Genomic DNA, 23,960 nt, shown 5'->3' with positions numbered 1-23,960 from the left:
TAAGAGAAGTTCTCACTCATCAGATATTTTGGTTCAAACTTAAAAAAACTTAAATTATTATTGTTTATTGTTTTTAAGTATTTTTTTTATATTTAAAAACGTGGTTAAAAATCGCTTAGAAAAAAACCCGCGAGTTCTCTTCTTCTCACACTGTTATCTCTCACGCAGAACATTGCTGAGTTCCTTTTCCTCACACAGTGTCGCCAGTTCCCTCTTTCCGACAAAGCTCTCGTCGCCGGCGACGAAACCCTTGACGCCGTCTTGAAACTCTTCAAGAACTTTCCGACGCTGACGAAACCCTATTGTTAAGCCGCTCCGAAGCTTTCAATCGAGGTAACCCATTCTTAATCCCCTAAATACTGCCTCTTCACTGCTGTAAAAACCACATAATGTCTTAAATTGATGTTGATTTGAGGCTGATTTGGAATGTGGATTTGAGGCCATTGAAGTTGAGATAGTGATTGGGTGGGTTAGTTTTGTTTGGAAGAAGGGGTTGGTGTCTTCACTGCCAGGTCTATCTGAATCAGTTTGGCCATAAACCGTGTATCGATGCTGAGTAATATGAAGATAAGTGAGTTTTCTGATGAAGCAGAGGAAGAGATGACTTGTACAATTATTTTTTAAACAAGCTAACGGAAGAATGAATTTTGTGTGAAGAATGCGATTTGAGAAATCTCTTTACAATTTTTTTCTTCTTTTAAGATGAAATTATCAATGCCTCACACTTTGAAGGACAAATTTTGCGATTTCCTCTAAGTTTAACCAACTACTGAGCATGCTTTTTTCAAAAGCTGAGGTTTCTTGTTGATGTTGCGTGGAGGTTTGGTCCAGGCATCGTGTAAATTTTAGTATGTTGAGCAATCTAAAGCTTCACAACTTTTGACAAAAATGTCACATGACATGCAAGATGAATAAAGCCATTTTTTAGCAACTACTAATAAATGAAAAGAGAGGGAGAACGCGATCCTTAAACAACATTAGCAAGCTTTCTCATTTGTTAAACATTGGTCCTTTTTTTTTTCTCATTTTTTTCTGGTTCAACTTTTACCTTTTTACTGAATGTGATTACTTTTGAAGCATTCTATCTTGAATAAAGAAATAAAGGCCCAACAGTCCATTTGTTTCTGCTAACTAACTAGTGTTTTCCTTTGTTGGCTACAGATGTTGAATCGTGTGAGGAATAATAATAATAGCTGCTCATGGCTGTTGTTTGTAGTGAGGCACTACTCTAGAATTCAACCCCCAAGACCTGTTTCTGTTGAACCAGTAATCAGAGTATCTAACAATGTTGCTCGCCTGGATGCTCCTAAAGAAGGTCCAAAACCCAGACAACTGTTATCATTGCCTCCTTTTCCTGGTCACCCCTTGCCTGCCAAGAGCTCAACTAGTGATCCTGGACAGCGTGATTATGTTACTGCTGTCAATTGGATTAAGTATTACTTCAAGGGTGCATGGGGTTCTGTCATTGAATCCCATTTCAGAGAGGGTCTTGTAAGTATCTACTACTTATTGTATTTACAATTTATTTTAGCTGCTGCGGTGTTGTTATATAGGCGCTATAGTGCTATCACAGTGACATTTCTTGACTCCACAATTGCAACTCTTATTGCATTCACTATCATTGTTATGGTTGCATTGCAGCATGCGTCCTGCATCCTCTTGGCATGTCTGATAAGTCTTCAGCCAATTGAACTTTTGAGTTAATAGAATGCCAATTTTTGTTTGCAGATGACATATTTTTATATACACATAGAATTGATATGTATCATATATTTCAACTGTTATGTGACTTCTGCTGTATGATATAGCTTATTATTGGACTTCCTCTATTTCCGCAATCCACAATTGATAACATTGATGTGCTGCCTAATCTTATTATATACTTGTTAACATTTTCTTAAATTGGTTGTACAATCCTTACTGGGACCTTTTCTGAAAGAATTGGTGAGAGGTTGAATCTTCATATGCTCGAGGGAACATAGAAGTTACAACACATGGTAAGAATTAAGATTAAGAGCCAAGTCTGTAAGGGTTAGCATGTGATAACATTGTAGGTTTGATTTCCTACTCACCCGTCTCCCACAAACAGACCTTAGTGCTTACACCTTCAATAAAAGCAGATAAAAGGAGGAATAAATAATAGAACCAGTGCTCATTTCCTACAAAATATTGAACTTGGCCAATGTACCAAGTAACTGAATTTGCTTAAACTTGTGGTTCACAAATTATTTTCATATTCAAATTATACCTTAATTTCAATGAAAAACATAAGGGCTTGATTTGTTTCCAAATTCCAATTATTGTAATTCCTTTGTGTTAAGAAGGTCATAATGTTCAATTTGGTGGTCTTGGAGGCACCTATAATAGAAGAGCTAACTTAGCAAGGAAGTGCTTGCTGTTGTATACATGATGCTTTTGAATATTCTGTTTGCTATTGATGAGAATCTTGGAAGGTTGCTCTTGAAGGAGGGTTGACTATCTCAAGCTCTAAGCAAAGAATCCATGGTTTAAGGCATGGGGTTGCTTATGCTTGCTTTTTGGTTGTAGAAAGCTTCTTGATTGAATCTTGGAAGGTTTCTTGGTTGGTTATGATGTAGGTTTGTGGAAGCTATGAGGAAGAGTGGATTCAAGTTCTTGCTTGAATTTTGATGTTGTAGGCAAGGTTATCAAACTCGAGGATCTACATAAACTCGTGGGAGCTCCATAAACTCAATTCGTAAACTCGTAACTCTTACAAGTTTACTTCATATGAAAAAAATAATAATTTATACAAATAACATACTAATTCAATATTTCAATAATATAATTAAGCAAAGCAGTTAAAACAAATAAGTTTGCAATACTAAAATAACTACATTTATTAGCGAATGACAATTATATAAGTTCAAAGTACCTTGAATAAATATGTTCATACAAATATTACAAAACATAAATTATTAAAGACAGAAATTAAATAACTAGAAATGGACACATGTCAAGTTTCTATGTCCAATCCTCTAGTGACATCATCCTCTCCATCATCATCTTCATCACATTGTTTTTGAGATGAATGAGGTACCTACTGATTAAAGAAAAATAGTCCTTTTAGGACTATTCGCCAAGAAGTTACAAATAGAACACCTTTTTTTTATCCGTCCGCCCATCAAACATAATTGTGAAACATGTTCTCTTCCACTCATCCCCATATTCTTGATGGATTATATCAGTTTGGTGCACTGCTTGCTTCAAGAGCTTCTCTCTAGCATCAGAACCTGGATTTTTAATTGCACTCTTGTGTAAAAAATTCAACAACTTGAGCACCAACTTCTTTATAGCCTTTTTAAATTATTTGATTTATAGTAACTTGAACTTCCCCCTACTACTACCAACTCTTTCTTTTCCCTTAAAACCAAACATACTTTGTCTTTCTTCAACCCCCTTACTTTCTTTTCAGTCTTCATCAATTATATTCAACCTTCTTTTCTTCAATAAAGCTTCCTAGCTTCTACAACAACTTTTATCATCAAATTTTTTATTCTTATGAAATTGAAGCACATGGTTTAGAATCCTCCCTAGTTCCAACAATATGATGCTTGAATCTAAATATTCCACCACTAACAATCTTTGAACAATAATTACATTTCATTTTTTACCATTCCCATTATATATATATATATATCCCATGCTATCCAATATCTGGTTTATTTCCTACAACATTTTTACTACTTTTATATGACGAGGATGCACTTGGATTGCCTTGAGTTGATCTTGATCCACTCCCAGACATACCTTAAAAAAACTTGAATTTAAAAAACTGAATTTTTTGTAATTAAAAAACAAAATTCAAAAACCCTAATTTAATCCCTTGCCTGCTCTAGTTCTCATTTTCAATTAAAAATTAGAAAGAAACAAAAATCTTTGCAGAGCACGACCAAACCAAACATATCTAACGTTATTTTACCAGATGGCCACGACAAAAAAATCATTGTAGAGCGCGACCACATCAGTCGACAACGCACCACTACACAGGTGGTAGTGTGGTGAACAATTGGAACAAAGACGATGATGACAAACATAGTTAACCTCATACCACCATGCAATGGTGATGCGACGAACAAAGACAATGGTGAACAAAGAGAATGACAATGACAAACACGAACCAACGACCACAAACAAAATGTGAGCAAAAATGGAGGAGACGAACAAAACAAGTGAATTTGTTTAATTCCATAGAGGAAACGATATAGATTTGGGTTTAAAAATTCCCTCTGAACTCGCCAACTCGATTGCAGACTCGCAAGTTGGACCGAGTTCACAACTACATAAGGCTTTTGCATATAAATGACTCTTCTTTCCGAAGTAAAAGTCTTTACAAAATAGCCTAAGGAATTCCTTATATGGAAGGCATGGGAGAAGGGAAGGAGGCCAAATACTCCTCTCTTATACATGTAACCAAACCTAAGGTTACTAAGAAGTCTTTTCTTGTTTCCTTGCAAACTCTATACCCAAACAAAGGGTTTATTTCCTGAAAACTATTGCCTATTTTTTTTAAAAGTTTCCTAACTTTGTAGAGCTTTTACTTTTGCCTCTGTCTCTTTACTTCATCCATAGTTTGAAGTAATTCCTTCCTATTTATGATGACTTCAGTTATTACACTCCAAGGGAGATTCTTGTTAAACTGTATTTTCTTTGCAAATTGGAAGAACTAACAAGATATTAGCATATACATTTCTGTATTAAATATTATTTAGTTCATACCTAATGGTCAGATATAAATATGGTAATTGATAAGTGTACTTATAGGCCTTGTTCCTAATTTCCTATTCTAGGTGCAAATGGAGGACGAAGTTACTGCTGACTCTTACACTCAGAAAGAAAATCTGATGAAACCTATGCGAAAGGTATTCATGTCTATATCTATCCTGTTAATTCACTATTTTCTATGAAAAAAACCTCTGGGTAATTTCCTCTTCGTCTGTCTCGGTTTTTCAACAACAGATTTTAGTCAATTGCTTTAGATTTGTTTTAGGTTTAATAATACTACAACTTTACAGCTTAACTGCAGATTAGACCTAATGAAGTGATGAAACATGGTGCCAGAGTTCACGTTCCTGTATCAATTGCTGAGACTAGGGTTTCCAAAAGATACGATGCTATTCCTTGTGGAACACTATATCCAAATGCTGATGAAATTAAGTATCTGCAAAGGCTTGTGATTTACAAGGTATACGCTTTTGTTCAATATCAAATTTATTTTATTTCTTACAGTCTTATGTTGCTATTCTTATTGTTCAATTCCATTAAAATATATTTTATTTGTTGCGTATTGTGCTCAAATGTAATACTTTCAGGACTCAGCTATTATTGTGCTTAATAAACCTCCAAAGTTGCCGGTTAAGGTTCTAATTTCTATTTTTTCACATTTTTACACTAATTGACTTTGAGTTTATTATGTGATTTTAATTTCTTGCTTATGACTTTGTTAGGGGAATTTACCAGTTCATAATAGCATGGATGCATTGGCAGCTGCTGCACTGTCCTATGATTATGATGAGGGCCCTAAACTAGTAAACTACTCTTAACTCTTCTTGTTCATCGTTACAGGGGAACGATTTGGCATATACTTCATCTAACAAATAGATATTTATTCAGTTAGATATGCTGGCACCCCAGTTTTACTAAATTATTAGCAGATGAAAATCTGTGGCCACTCTGAATGGTTTTTTCAATTTGCTAGCTTAGTCCCAGTTTCTCATTGGATGAAAAACCTTCAAGCGAACTATCAATAGGAATAGATTCATTTGAGGCACAGTCCTATAATTGAAACCAAGACAATGAATATATCTTATGCTTAAAAAAGATACAGACTCTCGAGTATTCAATCTATCTTTGTTGATCTTTGAATATTTTTCTTCTTGTGTCCTTCTCACTGACAATTATTACATTTGTTATTGTTCGTATGTGCGTAGAAGGAGTCATTTAGGATTGTCTGGCCTGGCTATATGTACTTTTAGAGACTGAAATGGAATTTTAAGGTATGCGGGTTGACCAATCCCACCCTGTATCGGGCCTGCACGTGCTATGGGTTATGCGGGGCGAGCCTAAGTGGCCAACATGTTAAAATATCTGCATTGACATCCCTACTTTAAAGGCTTAGAGATGACATAAGAGAAATATTATCACATCTAGTTATTGGGATACGACCCATTGGTAACAATAATGTGATTATTAGGAAGAGAAACATATGATGTTAAAAGAGATAAGGGAGGGGTTATATGGTTTGTCGCACCACAGTTTAGAACCCAAGAGTCCTTACATGAAGTTTTAGAAACATTAAAAGAGGAATTGGAGTTCTTACCAGTCATGGTTAGATAGCAAGTACTAGAAGGTAGCTTCTGATAGACTCCATGAGAGATTTTAGTTGTCAATTTTAACATGTAAAGCAAACGTTCCTTCTTCAATCGAAGATGATGAAGGAGTCTTGTCCGGATTTCCAGAATTTGAAGTTGCATGATAAGCCTTCCCTAAGGGCTGTCCTTTTAATTCTACTAGACAATTGAGATTAGATTTTTCTCTTTTCCTTGTAGCTCGAAGCAGGTCTCTTTAGTGTGACAATGAGAGCACCAACAATCTTCCTTACCTTTAAGTTGAGTTTGAAGTTTGTAGGATTTAACGTTTGGAACCCTTTCCAGAGAACATGGCAGCTCTTTCAGTGGAGGTCTCATTCATCATGACCATTCGACAGGTCTCCTCACCTTAGACAATGTAGAAGACATCAGAAAGAAAAGAAAGTCTTTCCTTTCCAAGAATTCGTGCCTTAACAGGGCCATATTCAGAATTCAATCCTGATAAGAACTTAAATATCCGGGATCATTTAACGAACTAAGAAAGAGTGACATCATCTTTGCTATTTTCAAGCTTCAAATTTTGATATTAGTCCAAATCAATCCAAAACCTTTTTCTACATTTCATAATATTATGCAAGAGGAGTGTCCTTCTTGGCACCAAAGATCTTGCTTTCTAACTCATAACTTGTAGAGATGTCCTGTTGCATGGAATATGTATTTGCAAGGTCTTCTCAAATTGCATGGGCATTGGAGTAGAACATATAATTTGTACTGATTTCTGTAGTCATGGATCCCCATAATCATGTAATAATTTGTGAGTCATCATTGTCCCAAATTTGGAAATTAGGATTATCTTGAGATATGGCCTCTCCTTCTATATGGTTGAGTCTACTGGTATCCTTTAAGGTGCGTCCGATAAATTGAGCCCATCGGATATAATTTTGACCATTAAGGCGACTATCATTAGGAAAGTGTGGAAGATCAAAATTGCTTAGTGGAGTTGTTATGCTAAGATAAATAATAGGGATTCCTTAGCCTCCCTCCTAAGCGAAACGTTACAGTAAGACAAAGAGCTTTGGCGACAGTGACAACTAGCGACGACAACGAGAGTGGTGATAGAACAACCAGTTGGGTGCACTTCATGCTACCCCAATAATCAAAGGAAATCGGTGCATTTCAGGCAACCTGAAAAAAGAACCATAGCTAAACAGTAAAGAAGAAATGCAGAAGCAGGGCCCCTAACCAAGTTGAAAGGATTAATTTGGATGAAGGAAGATTTTTTATTCAATTGAATTATTTGAACCAGTACATCAACCTCTATATATAGAGAACTCTAGCCATAAAGTACTTATTAGAAAGAGATCTTTAGAATATTGTAGTAACAAGAAGCTTCTAGTAGTACATTTAATATCCTACTAACAAAACATTGATTATTTTCTTCATAGTATGTCAAATGGTGTAATTAAATTTTCAGCTCTTCTACTCTATTAATCTGTTTTGGACTGTGAAGATATTCATTACAAATGGTTTTTGCATATTAAAAACACTTAATTATTTTGTTGGCCCTTTTCAGGTTCACCGTCTTGACAGAGAGACCAGTGGCATCCTTTTACTGGGGAGAACTAAAGATAGTGCATCTCATCTCCAATGGTTGTTCACTAACATTAACAATGCCAAATCTTCTTGTAAGGTGCCTTACATACAAGAAATAATGAACTCCTATTTTCTGTACGTCGTGTCTAGTTAGTGAATCTTTGAAAACACTCTGGACAACTGATTGATATTTTCATTTGAATTTTAACATTGATTTGTTGTTTTAGGCTTGGAATGATGCATGTGAAGCTACGTATCAGAGGTATTGGGCATTGGTCATAGGGACTCCCAAGGAGAAGGAAGGCATAATTCATGCTCCTCTTTCTAAGGTTTATGATCTCTCATTTTTATACTCTTCTTTATATGCATTCAGTGATAACATGTTTAATGTGGCTGCCACCTTCCTGTTTGTTGATTGCACGCCTTCTTATTCCAGGTGCTTCTAAATGATGGGAAGACTGAGAGGATAATACTAGCTAATCATTCGAGTGTAGAACCACGCCAAGAGGCTGTAACCGAATTTCGGGTGCTTGGTCCGAAGATAAATGGATGCTCATGGGTTGAGTTACGTCCACTTACTTACAGAAAACATCAGGTATCTTGGTATCAATTTTGTATTCTCTCTCCATCTGTTTATTGCATGATGAATTCTTTATTTGTTCAAATATGGTAAGTTTAAGATATCAGTTAACTTTTTGAAATAGTTCCCTGTTTAAATATATTTCTGTTTTGCCAAGTAAATGTGATTTCTGTTCCCATTTTCCAGTTGCGCGTTCATTGCGCTGAAGCACTTGGCACACCAATAGTGGGTGACTACAAGTATGGCTGGTTTGTGCACAGTCGATGGAAGCAAATGCCACGAATCGATATCGAGCCAACCACTGGAAAACCATACAAGTTGCGTAGGCCAGAAGGCCTAGATGTTCAGAAGGGAAGTGTTTTATCGAAGGTTCCCTTATTGCATCTTCACTGCAGAGAACTTGTGCTCCCCAACATTGCTAAGTTTCTACATGTTTTGAACAATAGTTCAGAAGAACTACACAGTTCACTTAACCAGCAGCCTGAAGTTCTACGATTTGTGGCAACAATGCCATCCCATATGAGAATTAGTTGGAATCTTATGTCATCGTATTTAGTCTGAACTTAATTGCATGATGCAATTTGTTAATTAACTGAAGGGAAAATAGTGTTAACCAGCATTTTAGGCAAGGTATGCTTTGCTATTCAAAATTTATAGTGTTACTCTATCACAGGTTCAAGTCCAAGTACATTGAAGCAACATATTGAAACTTCTCTGATTTGTCAGAGTTCACTTTTTGATGAGTTGAATATATATCTGCATCAATGTACTCATGTTATTAATTTGTTCATATTTTCTGGAGACTTTTATAACGAATTCTGAGGTATAACTCGTATTAAACAAGAAGAATTACATACATATACTCTTTCAAAATCTTATTTGAGACGATCCATTTCAGAATGGAAGTGGGTAGATTAAGACTTTGATACTGTATTGAAAAAAATTATCAAATAATTGTCATGTAATCATTACAAATAGTGAGGTTCTTTTATAGAAGGTTTCTAATTGTTTTTGACAAAAATACTCTTGATCAAAATACGTTTTTGCAGCGTCAAAACATGGAAAAAAATATATATTCACTACATGTAAACAAATATCTATCAAAATACCTACAAAAAATGTTTGTTCTCTAATGAAAATATATTTTTATTATTAGTAACCATCACGATATGTACTGTCTAAAATTTGCTTCCATCGTATACTTTGAAATACGCAATAAAAATGTTTTTTTTTTATTAAGGGTGACTTTACTACAATAAGTTTCCGTTGTATATTCCGATAAACTTCGTGGAATTAAACAATGAAAATGCATTTATGACAAATGAAATTTTATTATATTTATCGACAAAAAATTATTAAAATATATAATGAAAATGTATATTTATTTATGTTTCATAAGATTTTTCTGTATGCACTTAGAAATATTAAAAGTAACGACTTCAAGAAAAAAAAAACACATTTTGATTATGTATGTTAAAATTACCACTAGAGTGTAATTCTTTATGTAATTGGTATGAGTTAATTTATAAGTATAAACGGTAATTTTGATTGACGTAAGAGTCCTATAAGATTTCATTTTTATAATATCTGTCTCTAAACTGCTGAAGAGAAAAGTTGCTTAAGTGATTTTTGGCAATTACTTCCTTTACTTAACGCACCCCATTTTTATGTTAAATGATAAAGATGCCTTTAAATAAAAGAGATACAGATTAAAATACATTTTGGATTTAGATTTTCAGAACTTTCTTCTGATTTTTGGAACTTCTTTTTCAGAATACATTCCACTATTTTGTTTTCTGAAATTTCTTTTTTACTGTATTTTTTCTATTCTAAAATTACTTTTATGGAATTGAGATTTTAATTTTTCAATTTTATATCAGAATTTTATTTTAGGAACAAAAAAATCTATTCCAATTTATTTTTTCAAAATGTATTTTTTAAATTTTAGATTTTCTATTATAGAATTAGAATGAGCCAATTGCTTCCTGCACGTACCGAATTCCAATGGAAAAGACGAAAATGTTCTTAATGTATTATTTTTTGTATTGTGGATTTTCTTAACTTCCTACCCTTCATCCTTACTTAGGCTTCCATTCCAATTCAAGTATCACTAATCTGCAAGATAAAGCAAAAAGCACTAGTGAGGCAAGAACAGAGGCAGGAGATTCAAGAAAGCTACTTTCAATTTTTTAACTTTTTAGGTGTTTGGTTTGTTTGAAAGGGTCTGTTTAGGGTTTAGGGTCTGTTTAGGGTTTAGGGTCTGTTAATGTTGATTGATTGTTAAATTCATTTGATCCCAAAGGGTTTGGTTGGATAATAATATATCCAAATGAGGGATCAAGTTGTCTGGTTGGCCCCAGTGTTATCCGTAGCCTTCACTCACAAATTTGCTGAGGAAGAGGGTATATAATGAAGAGGTTTTCTGCCTTCTGCTTCACAAGCAGAATCTCTAAGTTTCACTCTCACAGGAAGCATAACCAATCTCAGGTATTCTACCCCTGAGGGTAGTTTCTTTCTGTGTCAAAACTCAAAATCATTCACATTGTCTTTGCTTAATGATTCATATTTTTTTAGTTATGAATTGTTCATGCCACTGTCATTTTTGCTTTAGCACTCCTTGATTAGCCAGCTTAGTCCTTTTATTAATGAAGGTTTTCCTGCATTAACCACATTGCCTAATTTGGTAGCCTCCGACAAGGGAAGCTTCATTGCCGAATTTAGCTTTTTTTTCTTTTCTTTTCTGCAGGTATGTAAGGTTACTGCTACTTAGATGTCTCCAGTTTCTTGTGTTGGATTTATAAATGTGTAAAACTATACAAACATAAGTGTTAGACATTTGTAAGTTGCAAGCTCACAAGGACTATTGTTGCAACCAATTAAGTACAACCTTAGTATAAGAAAGTATATGAAACATTGAACTCCTTCCCTCCTCCCCAATTGCTATTTATGGAAGGTCACATTTGGGACTCTTGGGTCCTTGCAAGGGGAAAGACCGGGAAAATTTGACACCAAATGAGTCATGAACATTCTATATAAGAGACCAAAACACCACCTCCAACTTAAAACCTTTAGATAATAAGTTTGAGTCTTTCTTTTATATATTGCTTATCTTGATTATTTTTACTCACCTGGGACACAAACTCATACTTGGAATCCTACCAGAGACTTATGAGAGTTCTTCCCAATATGCTAAACACATAACAACCAGTATAAATCATGCATAGAGTCCTCTCTTGGCTGTTTTCTCTGATATTGTTTTCTTTTGACAGATCATGGCAGGAAACATTTCTGATCCAAGTGGGAGCAAGGGTGCAAATATTTTACTTAATCATGACTTTTCTAGTGGCTTGAGCTCTTGGCATCTCAATTCCTGTTCTGGCTATGTGATTTCAGCTGAAACAGGTGCTCAAGGAGGAAATTCGATGCAGTTGAGTGCTAATTATGCTGTTATCACTGACCGAAAGAAATGCTGGCAAGGCCTTGAGCAAGACATCACAGATAGAATTTCCACTGGTTACACTTACTCGGTTTTGGCTTGTGTGGGAGTATCCCGTCTTTCTCAGGGATCTAGTGATGTTCTAGCTACTCTGAAACTAGAATATCATGATTCAGCTACTAGTTACTTGTTCATTGGAAGGTATGAAGATTTGTGATTTCATTGTATCTAATTCCTTGCTTTAAAGAAATTCAGGAAAACGCCCTTACATCTCCATGATTTTCTACAGAACTTCTGTTAATAAGGATAGCTGGCAAAAGTTGGAAGGGACATTCTCATTGTCAACTAAGCCTGATAGGGTTGTATTTTATTTGGAAGGACCTGCTCCTGGAGTTGACCTGCTCATACGATCAGTAGAGATAAACTGTTCCACTCCAAATAATAATGTATGTTATGTACTTGCAAGGTTGCATCCATCATGTATTTTCTATAAAACAAGTGGAAGAATTTTTAGTTGGATCCAATTTGTGCAAGCGTTGTTAAATGTACTTGCAAGGTTGCATCCATCATTGCTCAAAGAAAGATAGAGGACTAGGAAATACAATTTCTATGCATGTTTAATGATCAACATGCAATTGTTCAATCTCATGTTCTCATAAAAATATTTTCATAAGTTGCTTAACAAGAAAGACAATTATCAATGAACAAGACTTTAACCACTAATGTCACTACTACAACAAAATATAGTTATATCAATATTGTTGGCTCGGGTTCAAATTGTAATTTTTGTGGCTGAAATGGACACACTGAGAGTACATCTTTTCACAAACATGACTTTCCTTCCAACCTTGATCACAAGAACAACAAGGTGTGTCTCATTATGGTAAAATTTGCACTCATTGTGGTAAGAATGGACATATTATTCATGTGTGTTATAGAAAACATGGGTTTCCTTCGGGACATTGATTATACCATGACAAATTTTCATTCACCAATAGTGTTGTGATTGATGAAGGAAAAATCATAGAGAAAGGTAAGAAGGCTACTGCTAAGGAGCTCCAAGAGATTCACTTTTCACTTTAGTAATATCAAGCTCTATTAACTTTAATTCAACAACCATTGAATACACCTTTAACATCCCAAGTTAATCAAATTGGCTCCATTTCATCAACATACACACACTCCTCCAACCCTCGCTACAATAAAGTATAATGTGGATGGAAGTATAAAAAGATATAAAACATGCCTTGTTACCAAAGGTTACAACCAGATCAAAGGGTTAGATTACCTTGATATTTTTTTCCTTATTTCTAAACTTTCTATTGTTCCTTGCTCTAGCTTCCATTTATAATTGGTACCTTAAGCACTTTAATGTCAACAATTCTGACATGATGAACTACATGAAGAGGTTTACATGCACTTACCTCCCACCATTACTCCCTTTCTTCCCAATCAAGTATGCAAGCTCTAACGTTACTGATAATGGTTAGAACAAGCTAATCAAAAGTGTAATATTCTCAACTTTCTTCATTTCTTCTCAGCCATGGTTACCACCATTATGCATATGATCATTCCTTGTTTCTCAACTTTTCTAGATTAATGACCACAAATTTCCTTGTTAATGTTGGTGATATTGTTCTTGAAAATATAAACATTTATGAAATACAACATATCACCCAACTTCTTGATGACACTTTCAAAATAAAGGATCTTGGTAAACTTAAATATTTTCTTGGCCTTGATGTTGCTTGGAATAAGTTTGGTATTTACATCTCTTAATGAAAATACACTCTTAACATTCTCTCAGATTGTGGCATGCTCGTTTCTTGTCCAATTTCTACACTCATGGACTATTCCATTCGGCTCTATGCCACTATCGACAAACCTCTCTTTGATGCATCTACTTATTGTCACCTCATCAGTAGATTAATCTATCTAACCACTACCTGTCATGGCTTCACACATGTTGTTCATAATCTTAGTCAATTTATATATATGCTCCTACCAAAACTCATTCACAAACTATATGTCACATTCTTCATTACTTAAAGAAAACACTCAACTCAAGTATTTTTCTGTCAGCAACCAACTCCCTCCAACTCAAAGCCTTTAGGAATTTTTATTGGGTTGGTTGCCCAAATATTTAATGTTCAATTACAAGATTCTCTATTTATCTCAATGACTCTCTCATTTCTTGACGCTTCAAGAAGCAACCCACTATTTCCCGTGGTTCATCGAAAGTTAAATATTGTTGCCTAAACTATCAAAACCTTACACATTCCGTTTGAATGTCCAAACTCCTCTATCGTAATAATCAATTTGCTCTTCAAATAGTTGCTAATTAGGTTTTCCATGAACGAGCACATTAAGATCAATTGCATTTATGAGAAAACTAATTTTGGTTTATTCAAAACTCCTTCAAGTAGTTTTTTTTCATATCGTTAATATCTCTACTAAAATTTTATCACTTTCAATATTTCAACATTTTCGTTTCAAATTGGACATGTTAAACATACATTCCTAGCTTGAACTGGGTGTTTTATGTCAATATATTTAGTTTTCTTTTTTTTTTCTTTTATTCCCAACAATAAAAATATGCAGTTAGTATTATTATGTTTTTTCTCTAGGATTGTTTCTGTAAGGACCAAGAAAAATAGTCTTAGAGTAGAAATGGTACAATTAAAATGACACCTGAATATTTTATTATTAAAGTGAAAAGGCTATATAAATAGAAATTTAGTTATTCAGTTTTCATTATAAAAAGAACCATTATCTCTCTAAAAACTCTTTTTTCCTTTCCTCTGCCTTCTCTCTAAAATCCTGACCTTCTCGCTCATCTGTTTGACGATCGGAGTCCACCATTGGACTCCTGGCAGCGAGATCTACAAGATTGACCGATCAGAATCTTTCATAGAGTATGTTCATTTTTGTTCTCTTCTTCCTTTCATCTCCCTTCTCTCTTAGATTCTGACCTCCTCTTTCATCAATTTGATGATCAAAGTCTGCCATTGGACTCCTGGCAGTGAATTCTACAAGTTTGACCGATCAAAATCTTAGATAGAGTAAGTTCATTCTTGGCTCTTTTTCCTTTGAGTTAGTTTTGATCTGATTGGGTTGCCTTTTAATTTAAGTTTGCATGTGAGGTTTTTATCTTCAGAATTAGTCTCTGTTAGCTCAGGGTCCTAGTGATGTAGTTAGATTTGTGATCAGGACTCTATGGTGCAGGTTAGGGTATCCTTAAGCTTTTGGTGGGTTTGGAGCTCTTAGTGAGCATCTGCTAAAGTCCAGGTAAGGGAAGCTAGTTTAAAATCTTCAATAGAACCCTAGGTTAGAAGATTTGAATGTGAGTGTGACGGGGTCACCAATTCTAGATTTTGTTGCAAGATTTCTTGTTCTGAGTAGATGGTAGTTTGTTTGAAATTGAAAGTGTTGTGATTGAGAATTGGTTGTTTGATTTAAATGGTTTTGGAATTAGAAATCATATATATGTATAAATGGACATAATAACTCAATGATTCAATGAGAGTGATTGTATCATGCTGAACAGGAACTGTGTCAATGTGAATGAGATATTGATTTATAATCTAATAGGTATATTAAGTTATGCAGAATTTTTCTGCATATTTCGCTTAAGCTAGTAAGTGCTAGCTCAAGCTAAAAATTTTGGGGTGCTCTCTGGAGGATTTTAGCCCAAGCTAGCGAATTTTAGCTCAAGCTAAAATTATGGGTGCTCTTTGGAGGATTTTAGCTCAAGCTAGCGAATTTTAGCTCAAGCTAAAATTCTGGGTGCTCTCTGGTGAATTTTAGCTCAATCTAACGAATTCTAGCTCAAGTTAAAGTAAAATAAAAAAATAAAATAAAATAAAAATATTAAACTAATTTTTATTCGTTTTTAAAAGATTGATTTATTTATTTCTATATAGTTTTTCTTATAAAGTATGTAAACTTTTATTTCATGTATAGTTAATTGAAAATCTCTTTAATTAGACATTTATATAATTAGTCGATGAATTGTTGGGTATTTTGGAAATTCTAAACATTGGTATGATTTGATTATTTGATGTTGGATATTATGAGGTTCAAAATATGAATTCTAATCAAGACATAGTATTTTCAGGAAAGAGAATACCGTGTTGAGATTGTTATTAGGATGTATTGATTTGTGAGTGTCCTGTGAATGAGACGATCCTGACTCTACTGATATAATGGAATCACATAGATGAAGTTATTCAGTTGGTGAGAGTTGAAGGAGGTCCATTTGGCTGAGTCTGAGGTTTGAAAGAACCAATGTTGTCAAGATCGCGAGTTAACTCGCCGATCTTGCGATTTTACGATCTTTTTAGGCAAAAACGAGTTGGATCGGAGGTGAGATCGAACCCTCTCTGGATCGGAGCGATCCAGTAATCCAAGGGTTGGATCGAACGATCCATGAGCTTCCGCGATCCATGACGCGGTTTAAAAAAAACCCTAATGCGCCGCTTGTGCTCGCCGCCGCCTTCGCGCACCACCGCAAACGCATGTTGTGACGTCGGCGAAGTATGAAGAAGGAGCTGTGGCGGCGGCGCCGCGCGTAAGGAAGGAGGAGCTGCGACGGCGCCGCGCATAAGGAAGGAAGAGATGATGGCAGCACATGTCTAAACCTAAATTTTAAGAGACATAACTTTGGGCCTAAGGCCCATTTCAATTTTAACCTAATAAAACTTAATTCAAAATTTAAATATGAGATGTGCTCTGTTATGTGCAGCTGGAATCCTAAATAAAATTCACAGTTTACTCTCTGAAACCCTAAATAAAATTAACAGCTTACTCAAAATTAGGTTTTTTGGACCCATCTAAAAAATTACAAATTATTTTCATCTCCAACACATTTTCTTATCCTAAATAAAAGTCATAGCTTACTAATTTGGACCGTTTAATGAATTATCTTATGTATAGAAACTCGAATAGTAACTCTTCCGAGTCGAGTTACGATCTCCAAGTTACGAGTTTTTTTTTCCCTCTCCGATCCGCCTCCGAGTTATTGGAAAGAACTGATCAGAGCAGATCAAATGGATTTACCCTGTTATGAAGATGATGAGGAGATATTGAGATAATTATGCGCATGTTCACATGAAGCGTTTTTCATCCAATGACAAATTTCATAGTCAAGGTACAAACGCAGCGTTTCTCACAGCAGCACCACCTCCTAATCGTACGAACCGCTCCTTTTCTCGTTGGACCGAACCGGAGACACACAAACAACAACTAGTTCATTTTGATTTAGGTAATGCGTCATATCATATTCCATAATTTATTATTTTATTTTTCAACGGCACGATTCCAAATATTCACAAACTTACGAGCTATATCTTATGATATAAACAAACCTTGTAAACGTGGTTTTACTTGTAAGATTAAGAGCAAAGTCACAAAGTTTTAGTACAAGGACATAAACATAGTATTTAGAATTTTGGTTTCTTTGGAATTTGAATGTTGCAAGATGCTATAGAGACTGCATTATAGTAGCAGTAGTGTTGTTGTGTCTTGTTGGGTATCTGCAATTCAATTCAAGTTTTTATGTTCATATATATACGGAGTAAATTGGATCCATTGTGTTATAAGTACGGATAGAAAAGCCAATTCCACCTAACACTGCAAAATCTTGTAATCAAAGACTCATCCAATTGGATCAGATTTTTTAATATTCCATTCTTAACTTCCTACCCTTCATCCTTACTTAGGCTTCCATTCCAATTCAAGTATCACTAATCTGCAAGATAAAGCAAAAAGCACTAGTGAGGCAAGAACAGAGGTAGGAGATTCAAGAAAGCTACTTTCAATTTTTTAACTTTTTAGGTGTTTGGTTTGTTTGAAAGGGTCTGTTAATGTTGATTGATTGTTAAATTCATTTGATCCCAAAGGGTTTGGTTGGATAATAATATATCCAAATGAGGGATCAAGTTGTCTGGTTGGCCCCAGTGTTATCCGTAGCCTTCACTCACAAATTTGCTGAGGAAGAGGGTATATAATGAAGAGGTTTTCTGCCTGCTGCTTCACAAGCAGAATCTCTAAGTTTCACTCTCACAGGAAGCATAACCAATCTCAGGTATATTCTACCCCTGAGGGTAGTTTCTTCCTGCGTCAAAACAAAATCATTCACATTGTCTTTGCTTAATGATTCATATTTTTTTAGTTATGAATTGTTCATGTCTCTGTCATTTTTGCTTTAGCACTCCTTGATTAGCCAGCTTAGTCCTTTTATTAATGAAGGTTTTCCTGCATTAACCACTGCCTAATTTGGTAGACTCTGACAAGGGAAGCTTCATTGCTGAATTTAGTTTTTTTTTTCTTCTGAAGGGTATGTAAGGTTACTGCTACTGAGATGTCTCCAGTTTCTTGTGTTGGATTTATAAATGTGTAAAACTATGCAAACTATAATTGTTAGATATTTGTAAGTTGCTAGCTTACAAGGACCATTGTTGCAACCAATTAAGTACGACCTTAGTATAAGAAAGTGGAAGTATATGAAACATTCTTAAGTTTTCTCATGGCAAAATAAAATAACTATAATTAGCCAGCAGATAAAACAATATATTGTACAGTTCAAAAGTGGAACCGTTGAATTCCTTCCCTCCTCCCCAATTGCTATTTACGGAAGGTCACATTTGGGACTCTTGGGTCCTTGCAAGGGGAAAGACCAGGAAAATTTGACACCAATGAGTCATGAACATTCTATATAAGAGACCAAAACACCACCTCCAACTTAAAACTTTAGATAATAAGTTTGTGAGTCTTTCTTTTATATACTGCTTATCTTGATTATTTTTACTCAACGTGGGATACAAACTCATACTTGGAGTCCTACCAGAGACTTATGAGAGTTCTACCCAATATGCTAAATCATAACAACCTGTATAAACCATGCATAGAGTTCTTTCTTGTCTGTTTTCTCTGATATTGTTTTCTTTGACAGATCATGGCAGGAAACATTTCTGATCCAAGTGGGAGCAAGGGTGCAAATATTTTACTTAATCATGACTTTTCTAGTGGCCTGAGCTCCTGGCATCTCAATTCCTGTTCTGGCTATGTGATTTCAGCTGAAACAGGTGCTCAAGGAGGAATTTCGAGGGAGTTGAGTGCTAATTATGCTGTTATCACTGACCGAAAGGAATGCTGGCAAGGCCTTGAGCAAGACATCACAGATAGAATTTCCACTGGTTACACTTACACAGTTTTGGCTTGTGTGGGAGTATCCAGTCTTTCTCAGGGATCTAGTGATGTTCTAGCTACTCTGAAACTAGAATATCATGATTCAGCTACTAGTTACTTGTTCATTGGAAGGTATGAAGATTTGTGGTTTCATTGTATCTAATTCCTTGCTTTAAAGAAATTCAGGAAAACGCCCTTACATCTCCATGATTTTCTACAGAACTTCTGTTAATAAGGATAGCTGGCAAAAGTTGGAAGGGACATTCTCATTGTCAACTATGCCTGATAGGGTTGTATTTTATTTGGAAGGACCTGCTCCTGGAGTTGACCTGCTCATACGATCAGTGGAGATAAACTGTTCCACTCCAAATAATAATGTATGTTATGAAGTTATTTATTTTTGGAAATGTTATTTCTTTGTGCAATTCTACATATTGACATAGTTTAGTACTCTGATAAATATCAAGCTCATTCTTGTACATTGGTTATTACTTTCTACGGTTAGATTGAAATTGCAATGAATATTTGTTAGTGTAATTATATGTCCTGTGGAATCTGTATGTTTTCAACTACTAAATGTACCTTTTTCCTCTTATTTTAAAAGACCACAAGCACAGCATGTGTTTCAGCGGGAGATGACAACATCATCATCAACCCGCAATTTGATGATGGTCTGAATAACTGGTCTGGAAGAGGCTGCAAGATTATGTTGCATGATTCCATGAATGATGGGAAAATTGTTCCAAAATCAGGGAAATTCTTTGCATCTGCAACAGAACGCACACAGAACTGGAATGGAATCCAGCAAGATATCACTGGACGCGTGCAGCGCAAGCTGGCCTATGAGGTCACTGCTTCAGTTAGAATCTTTGGAAACAATGTATCTACTGCTGATGTACGTGCTACTTTGTGGGTCCAAGCACCAGATCTTAAAGAACAATATATAGGCATTGCAAAGTTAGTATCTGTCTTTTTTTTTCTATAACTGTATTTCACATAGAATCTGAGGCATAACATGACTGTTTGTTATTCTTGATTCTTGATTCTTGATAAACAAAACAGAAAAAAAAAGTTTCTGTAGTATGTTTTAGTGATATAAGAACATTAGCATGCTCCTTTACCATTTCTTCGGCTTGCTGAACAAAGCTGGTGTGTTCTGAAGTTTGCAGGCAACAGATAAAGATTGGGTTACTATGCAGGGAAAATTCCTTCTAAATGGTTCTCCATCAAAAGTGGTCCTTTATTTAGAGGGGCCCCCTCCAGGCACTGACATTCTTCTCAATAATTTGGTCTTAAAGCATGCAGCTAAAACACCTCCTTCATCCCCACCAGATGTAAAGGTTGTACATTTGGAGCATTCTTCTTTAGTAAATTACTTTGATAACATTAATGCTAGTGTTTCCTGAAAATTGGGTTTGCACAAGCATTGCTTATGAGCTTAGCTGTTGCCTTAAATACTTTGGTTGTGCTGTCAGTTCTATGTTCCAAGCACCTAAAAAGTTGATTTTTGTTTTGCAGAATGTTACTTTTGGGGTTAATATAATTGAGAACAGCACTCTAGCTGATGGCACCAATGGATGGTTTCCCCTTGGCAATTGCACTTTAAGTGTTAAAACTGGTTCACCACATATAGTTCCACCAATGGCAAGAGATTCTCTTGGTCCTAGTGAACTCCTAAGTGGGCGCTACATCCTTGTAACTAATCGAACACAAACATGGATGGGTCCTGCTCAGATCATCACTGATAAAGTGAAACTCTTTTTGACTTATCAAGTGTCTGCTTGGGTCAGGATTGTCTCAGGATCATCAGGGCCACAGAATGTGAATGTTGCCCTTGGTGTTGACAACGAGTGGGTCAATGGAGGACAAACAGAGGTTTCTGATAACACGTGGCATGAAATTGGAGGGTCCTTTAGAATTGAAAAGCAGCCATCAAAGGTTATGGTTTATGTTCAAGGTCCTGCTTCTGGGGTGGACTTAATGGTGGCTGGACTTCAAATTTTTCCTGTGGATAGACATGCAAGATTGAGATATTTAAAGATCCAAACAAATAAGGTGAGATCAAGTTTCCCTGCATGTCTTTTGTCTTAGAGAATCTTCAGAAACATAAGGAATGTTCCAAAATTGTCTTGCACTTGAATTTGTTTGAATGAGTGACATTTGCTTAATACCCCTCCCTCGGCCATACCCGAACATAAAGAGAATAAAATATGTAGAATAAGTTCCATGCAGACACATGGTACCAGCACATAGATTACCAAATTTACCATTAACCTGTCCAAAGGATTGCTTGATGTATGATACTGAGACATGTTTACCTCCTTTTGTTTTTACATATTTCATGAATTGCTCAAGATTACTAAAAAGCATAATTTTAATTATGAACAAAACAAAATTTTCCAGGCAGGAAATAAATGTTACATGAAGCTAAGTATATTTCAGACTGTAGTACTTTATCATTACATCAATAATCCATTCTTCTTTGATAGGATAAGTGATGCTTTGCATTATTTTCTTACAAATTGTAATTTATACTGATTTACTTCATGCAGATACGTAAACGTGATGTTATCCTGAAATTCTCTGGGCTGGACTCTGGCAGCTACGCTAACACCTCAGTGCAAGTTAGACAAACACAGAATGATTTCCCAATTGGAACATGCATCAGTAGATCAAACATTGACAATGAGGACTTTGTTGATTTCATGGTGAAGCATTTTAACTGGGCTGTGTTTGGAAACGAGTTAAAGTGGTATTGGACTGAGCCACAACAAGGGAATTTCAATTACAAGGATGCTGATGATCTGTTAAGCCTATGTCAGAAGCACAATATACAAACTCGTGGTCATTGTATCTTCTGGGATGTGGATGGCGTAGTTCAGCAGTGGATCAAATCACTGAACAATAACGATTTGATGACGGCTATTCAGAACCGCCTAAACGGGCTTCTAACTCGTTACAAGGGCAAGTTTAATCACTATGATGTCAACAATGAAATGCTGCATGGTTCATTCTTTCAAGATAGACTAGGCAAGGATATAAGGGCTAACATGTTCAAAACTGCAAACCAACTAGACCCTTCTGCTACACTCTTTGTGAATGATTATCATGTTGAGGATGGATGTGACACCAGATCATGTCCAGATAAGTACATCCATCATATTCTTGATTTGCAAGAGCAAGGTGCCCCAGTTGGAGGAATTGGAATTCAGGGCCACATAGATAGTCCAATAGGGCCTATTGTGAGTTCTTCCCTTGACAAGTTGGGTATTCTTGGTCTACCTATATGGTTCACTGAGCTTGATGTGTCTTCCATCAATGAATACGTCAGAGCAGATGATCTTGAAGTTATGCTACGTGAGGCCATGGCTCATCCTGCAGTAGAAGGCATAATGCTGTGGGGTTTTTGGGAGCTGTTTATGAGTAGGGACAATGCACACTTGGTGAATGCAGAAGGTGACATCAATGAGGCAGGGAAAAGGTTCCTAGCTCTAAAACAAGAGTGGCTTTCTCACAGCCGTGGCCATGTTGATGAACAAGGCCAATACAACTTCAGAGGCTTTCATGGAACATACAATGTGCAAGTTGTGACCCCATCAAAGAAAATTTCTAAGACATTTGTGCTTGACAAAGGTGACACGCCACTGGTGCTGTCCATTGATTTATAAGCATTCTGCCTCACCCCAAGAACTAAAGTTGGTGTCTTTTTTATATCCTTGGGTTCGATGAAGCACTGTGTTGGTGGTTTATTGTTGTGGATTTAAGTTGTCTGCAATATGCACAACTGCACAAAATCTCGACAAAAAAGTATATTGTTTCAGCTTATAAATATACTTGTAAGAAACTGAAAAGTAAATGAAAATGATACTTGTTTGATCTTATAAACTGCATACAATCCTATTCCTATGGCTCATTCTATTATTAGTTGTTTTTCGTTTCAAACTTTTCATATGTTGTGAATTCGGGTTAGTCTATCATGGGCCAACATTTTTATGGGCCATTTTTGGCCAATTTGACTTCCTATTCAAGGTTCTAACTTCCCAAGGGCAAATTCGAAAATCAAAATCTTATTCTGTAAAAATAATTTCAAAATGAAAAAAAAAAGTTCTGAAAACAATTTCGAAAAAAGAAAATCTGGAAACATATTCCAGAAAAGGATTTCAAGAATTCAGAAAATTATTATGAAAATCCAAATCCAGAAAGGTATTCAAGGAAAAGGGTTCCGAAAGTATTTTTTATTCACATTCCCTTTTATTTAAGGGCATTTTTGTTATTTCACATAAAAATCGGGTGTAAGATCAAATTGATCCGATGCAAGAAGTAATTGCCCTTCATACACTATGATTTCTTTAACACCCATACATTTTGGATTAGACTCTCTCTAAAATGTAAGTATCTGAGGTGCCAAAAGAAAATTATGGGTGTAAAAAGAAACACTAAATTCAAAATTTTCTTGTCCCGCACGTCCTTCGTAGTGAGTCATGAGTCAAATGGACTGACCCATGGTCAGTTATTTTTAAATATATAAAACATTAAAAAATAACAAAATAATTTAGTTTTGTATAACATGTTAATAAAATACTTTTAATAGTTATAAACTCAAATATATTTGTACAATAAAATATAATACATAATAATAGAAATATAAGGAAGTGCGTCAATTATTGAAACAAAATAATAATAGAAATAAAATAAAGTGTATAACTTATAACAATATATAACTTCAAAAGTTATAAAAAAACCAATATCCATAAAATATGAACCTTATTAGGGATTTCTAATATTACATGAAAAAGTATTATTAAGTAAAAACAATAATAAAATATATTTATTTTGA

The 23,960-nt window shown here is 35.2% G+C and overlaps 3 protein-coding genes across 10 annotated transcripts; all 3 read left to right on the top strand.

The window, feature by feature from the left end:
- Positions 1–100: 100 nt before the first annotated feature.
- On the top strand, positions 101–9,289 carry LOC137816600 (Pseudouridine synthase family protein). 5 transcript variants are annotated; one of them, XM_068619802.2, is made up of 10 exons: positions 101–333; positions 1,162–1,491; positions 4,809–4,880; positions 5,045–5,203; positions 5,331–5,378; positions 5,466–5,546; positions 7,900–8,016; positions 8,147–8,248; positions 8,356–8,514; positions 8,686–9,289. In XM_068619802.2, exons 2-10 carry the CDS (start codon positions 1,162–1,164, stop codon positions 9,058–9,060), a joined length of 1,443 nt encoding a protein of 480 aa, XP_068475903.1. In that variant the 5' UTR covers positions 101–333; the 3' UTR covers positions 9,061–9,289. The 5 variants fall into 5 exon arrangements, 3 of the variants coding, with proteins under 3 accessions (XP_068475903.1, XP_090154498.1, XP_090154497.1); XR_016518516.1 differs by having other exon boundaries at positions 125–333; positions 7,900–8,011; XR_016518515.1 differs by having other exon boundaries at positions 125–333; positions 7,900–8,054.
- A 1,235-nt stretch (positions 9,290–10,524) lies between these two features.
- On the top strand, positions 10,525–12,578 carry LOC137816599 (endo-1,4-beta-xylanase 1). The gene is made up of 3 exons (XM_068619801.1): positions 10,525–10,986; positions 11,769–12,136; positions 12,225–12,578. Exons 1-3 carry the CDS (start codon positions 10,909–10,911, stop codon positions 12,520–12,522), a joined length of 744 nt encoding a protein of 247 aa, XP_068475902.1. The 5' UTR covers positions 10,525–10,908; the 3' UTR covers positions 12,523–12,578.
- A 4,257-nt stretch (positions 12,579–16,835) lies between these two features.
- Positions 16,836–23,002, top strand: LOC137816598 (endo-1,4-beta-xylanase 1). 4 transcript variants are annotated; one of them, XM_068619798.2, is made up of 9 exons: positions 16,893–17,198; positions 17,656–17,726; positions 17,836–18,020; positions 18,888–19,255; positions 19,344–19,500; positions 19,728–20,080; positions 20,286–20,463; positions 20,642–21,178; positions 21,676–23,002. In XM_068619798.2, the coding sequence occupies exons 3-9, from the start codon at positions 17,943–17,945 to the stop codon at positions 22,789–22,791; spliced, it is 2,787 nt and encodes a 928-aa protein (XP_068475899.1). In that variant the 5' UTR covers positions 16,893–17,198; positions 17,656–17,726; positions 17,836–17,942; the 3' UTR covers positions 22,792–23,002. The 4 variants fall into 4 exon arrangements, with proteins under 4 accessions (XP_068475900.1, XP_068475899.1, XP_068475897.1 ...); XM_068619796.2 differs by lacking the exon at positions 17,836–18,020 and having other exon boundaries at positions 16,935–17,198; XM_068619797.2 differs by lacking the exon at positions 16,893–17,198 and having other exon boundaries at positions 17,289–17,726.
- The last annotated feature ends 958 nt before the right edge of the window (positions 23,003–23,960 follow it).

The sequence above is a fragment of the Phaseolus vulgaris genome, chromosome 1, assembly GCF_051622355.1.
Source record: "Phaseolus vulgaris cultivar YP4 chromosome 1, ASM5162235v1, whole genome shotgun sequence".
Taxonomy (NCBI): Eukaryota; Viridiplantae; Streptophyta; class Magnoliopsida; order Fabales; family Fabaceae; genus Phaseolus; species Phaseolus vulgaris.
The sequence above is the reverse complement of the archived record's forward strand: the minus strand, read 5'-3'. Positions and strand labels throughout refer to the sequence as shown.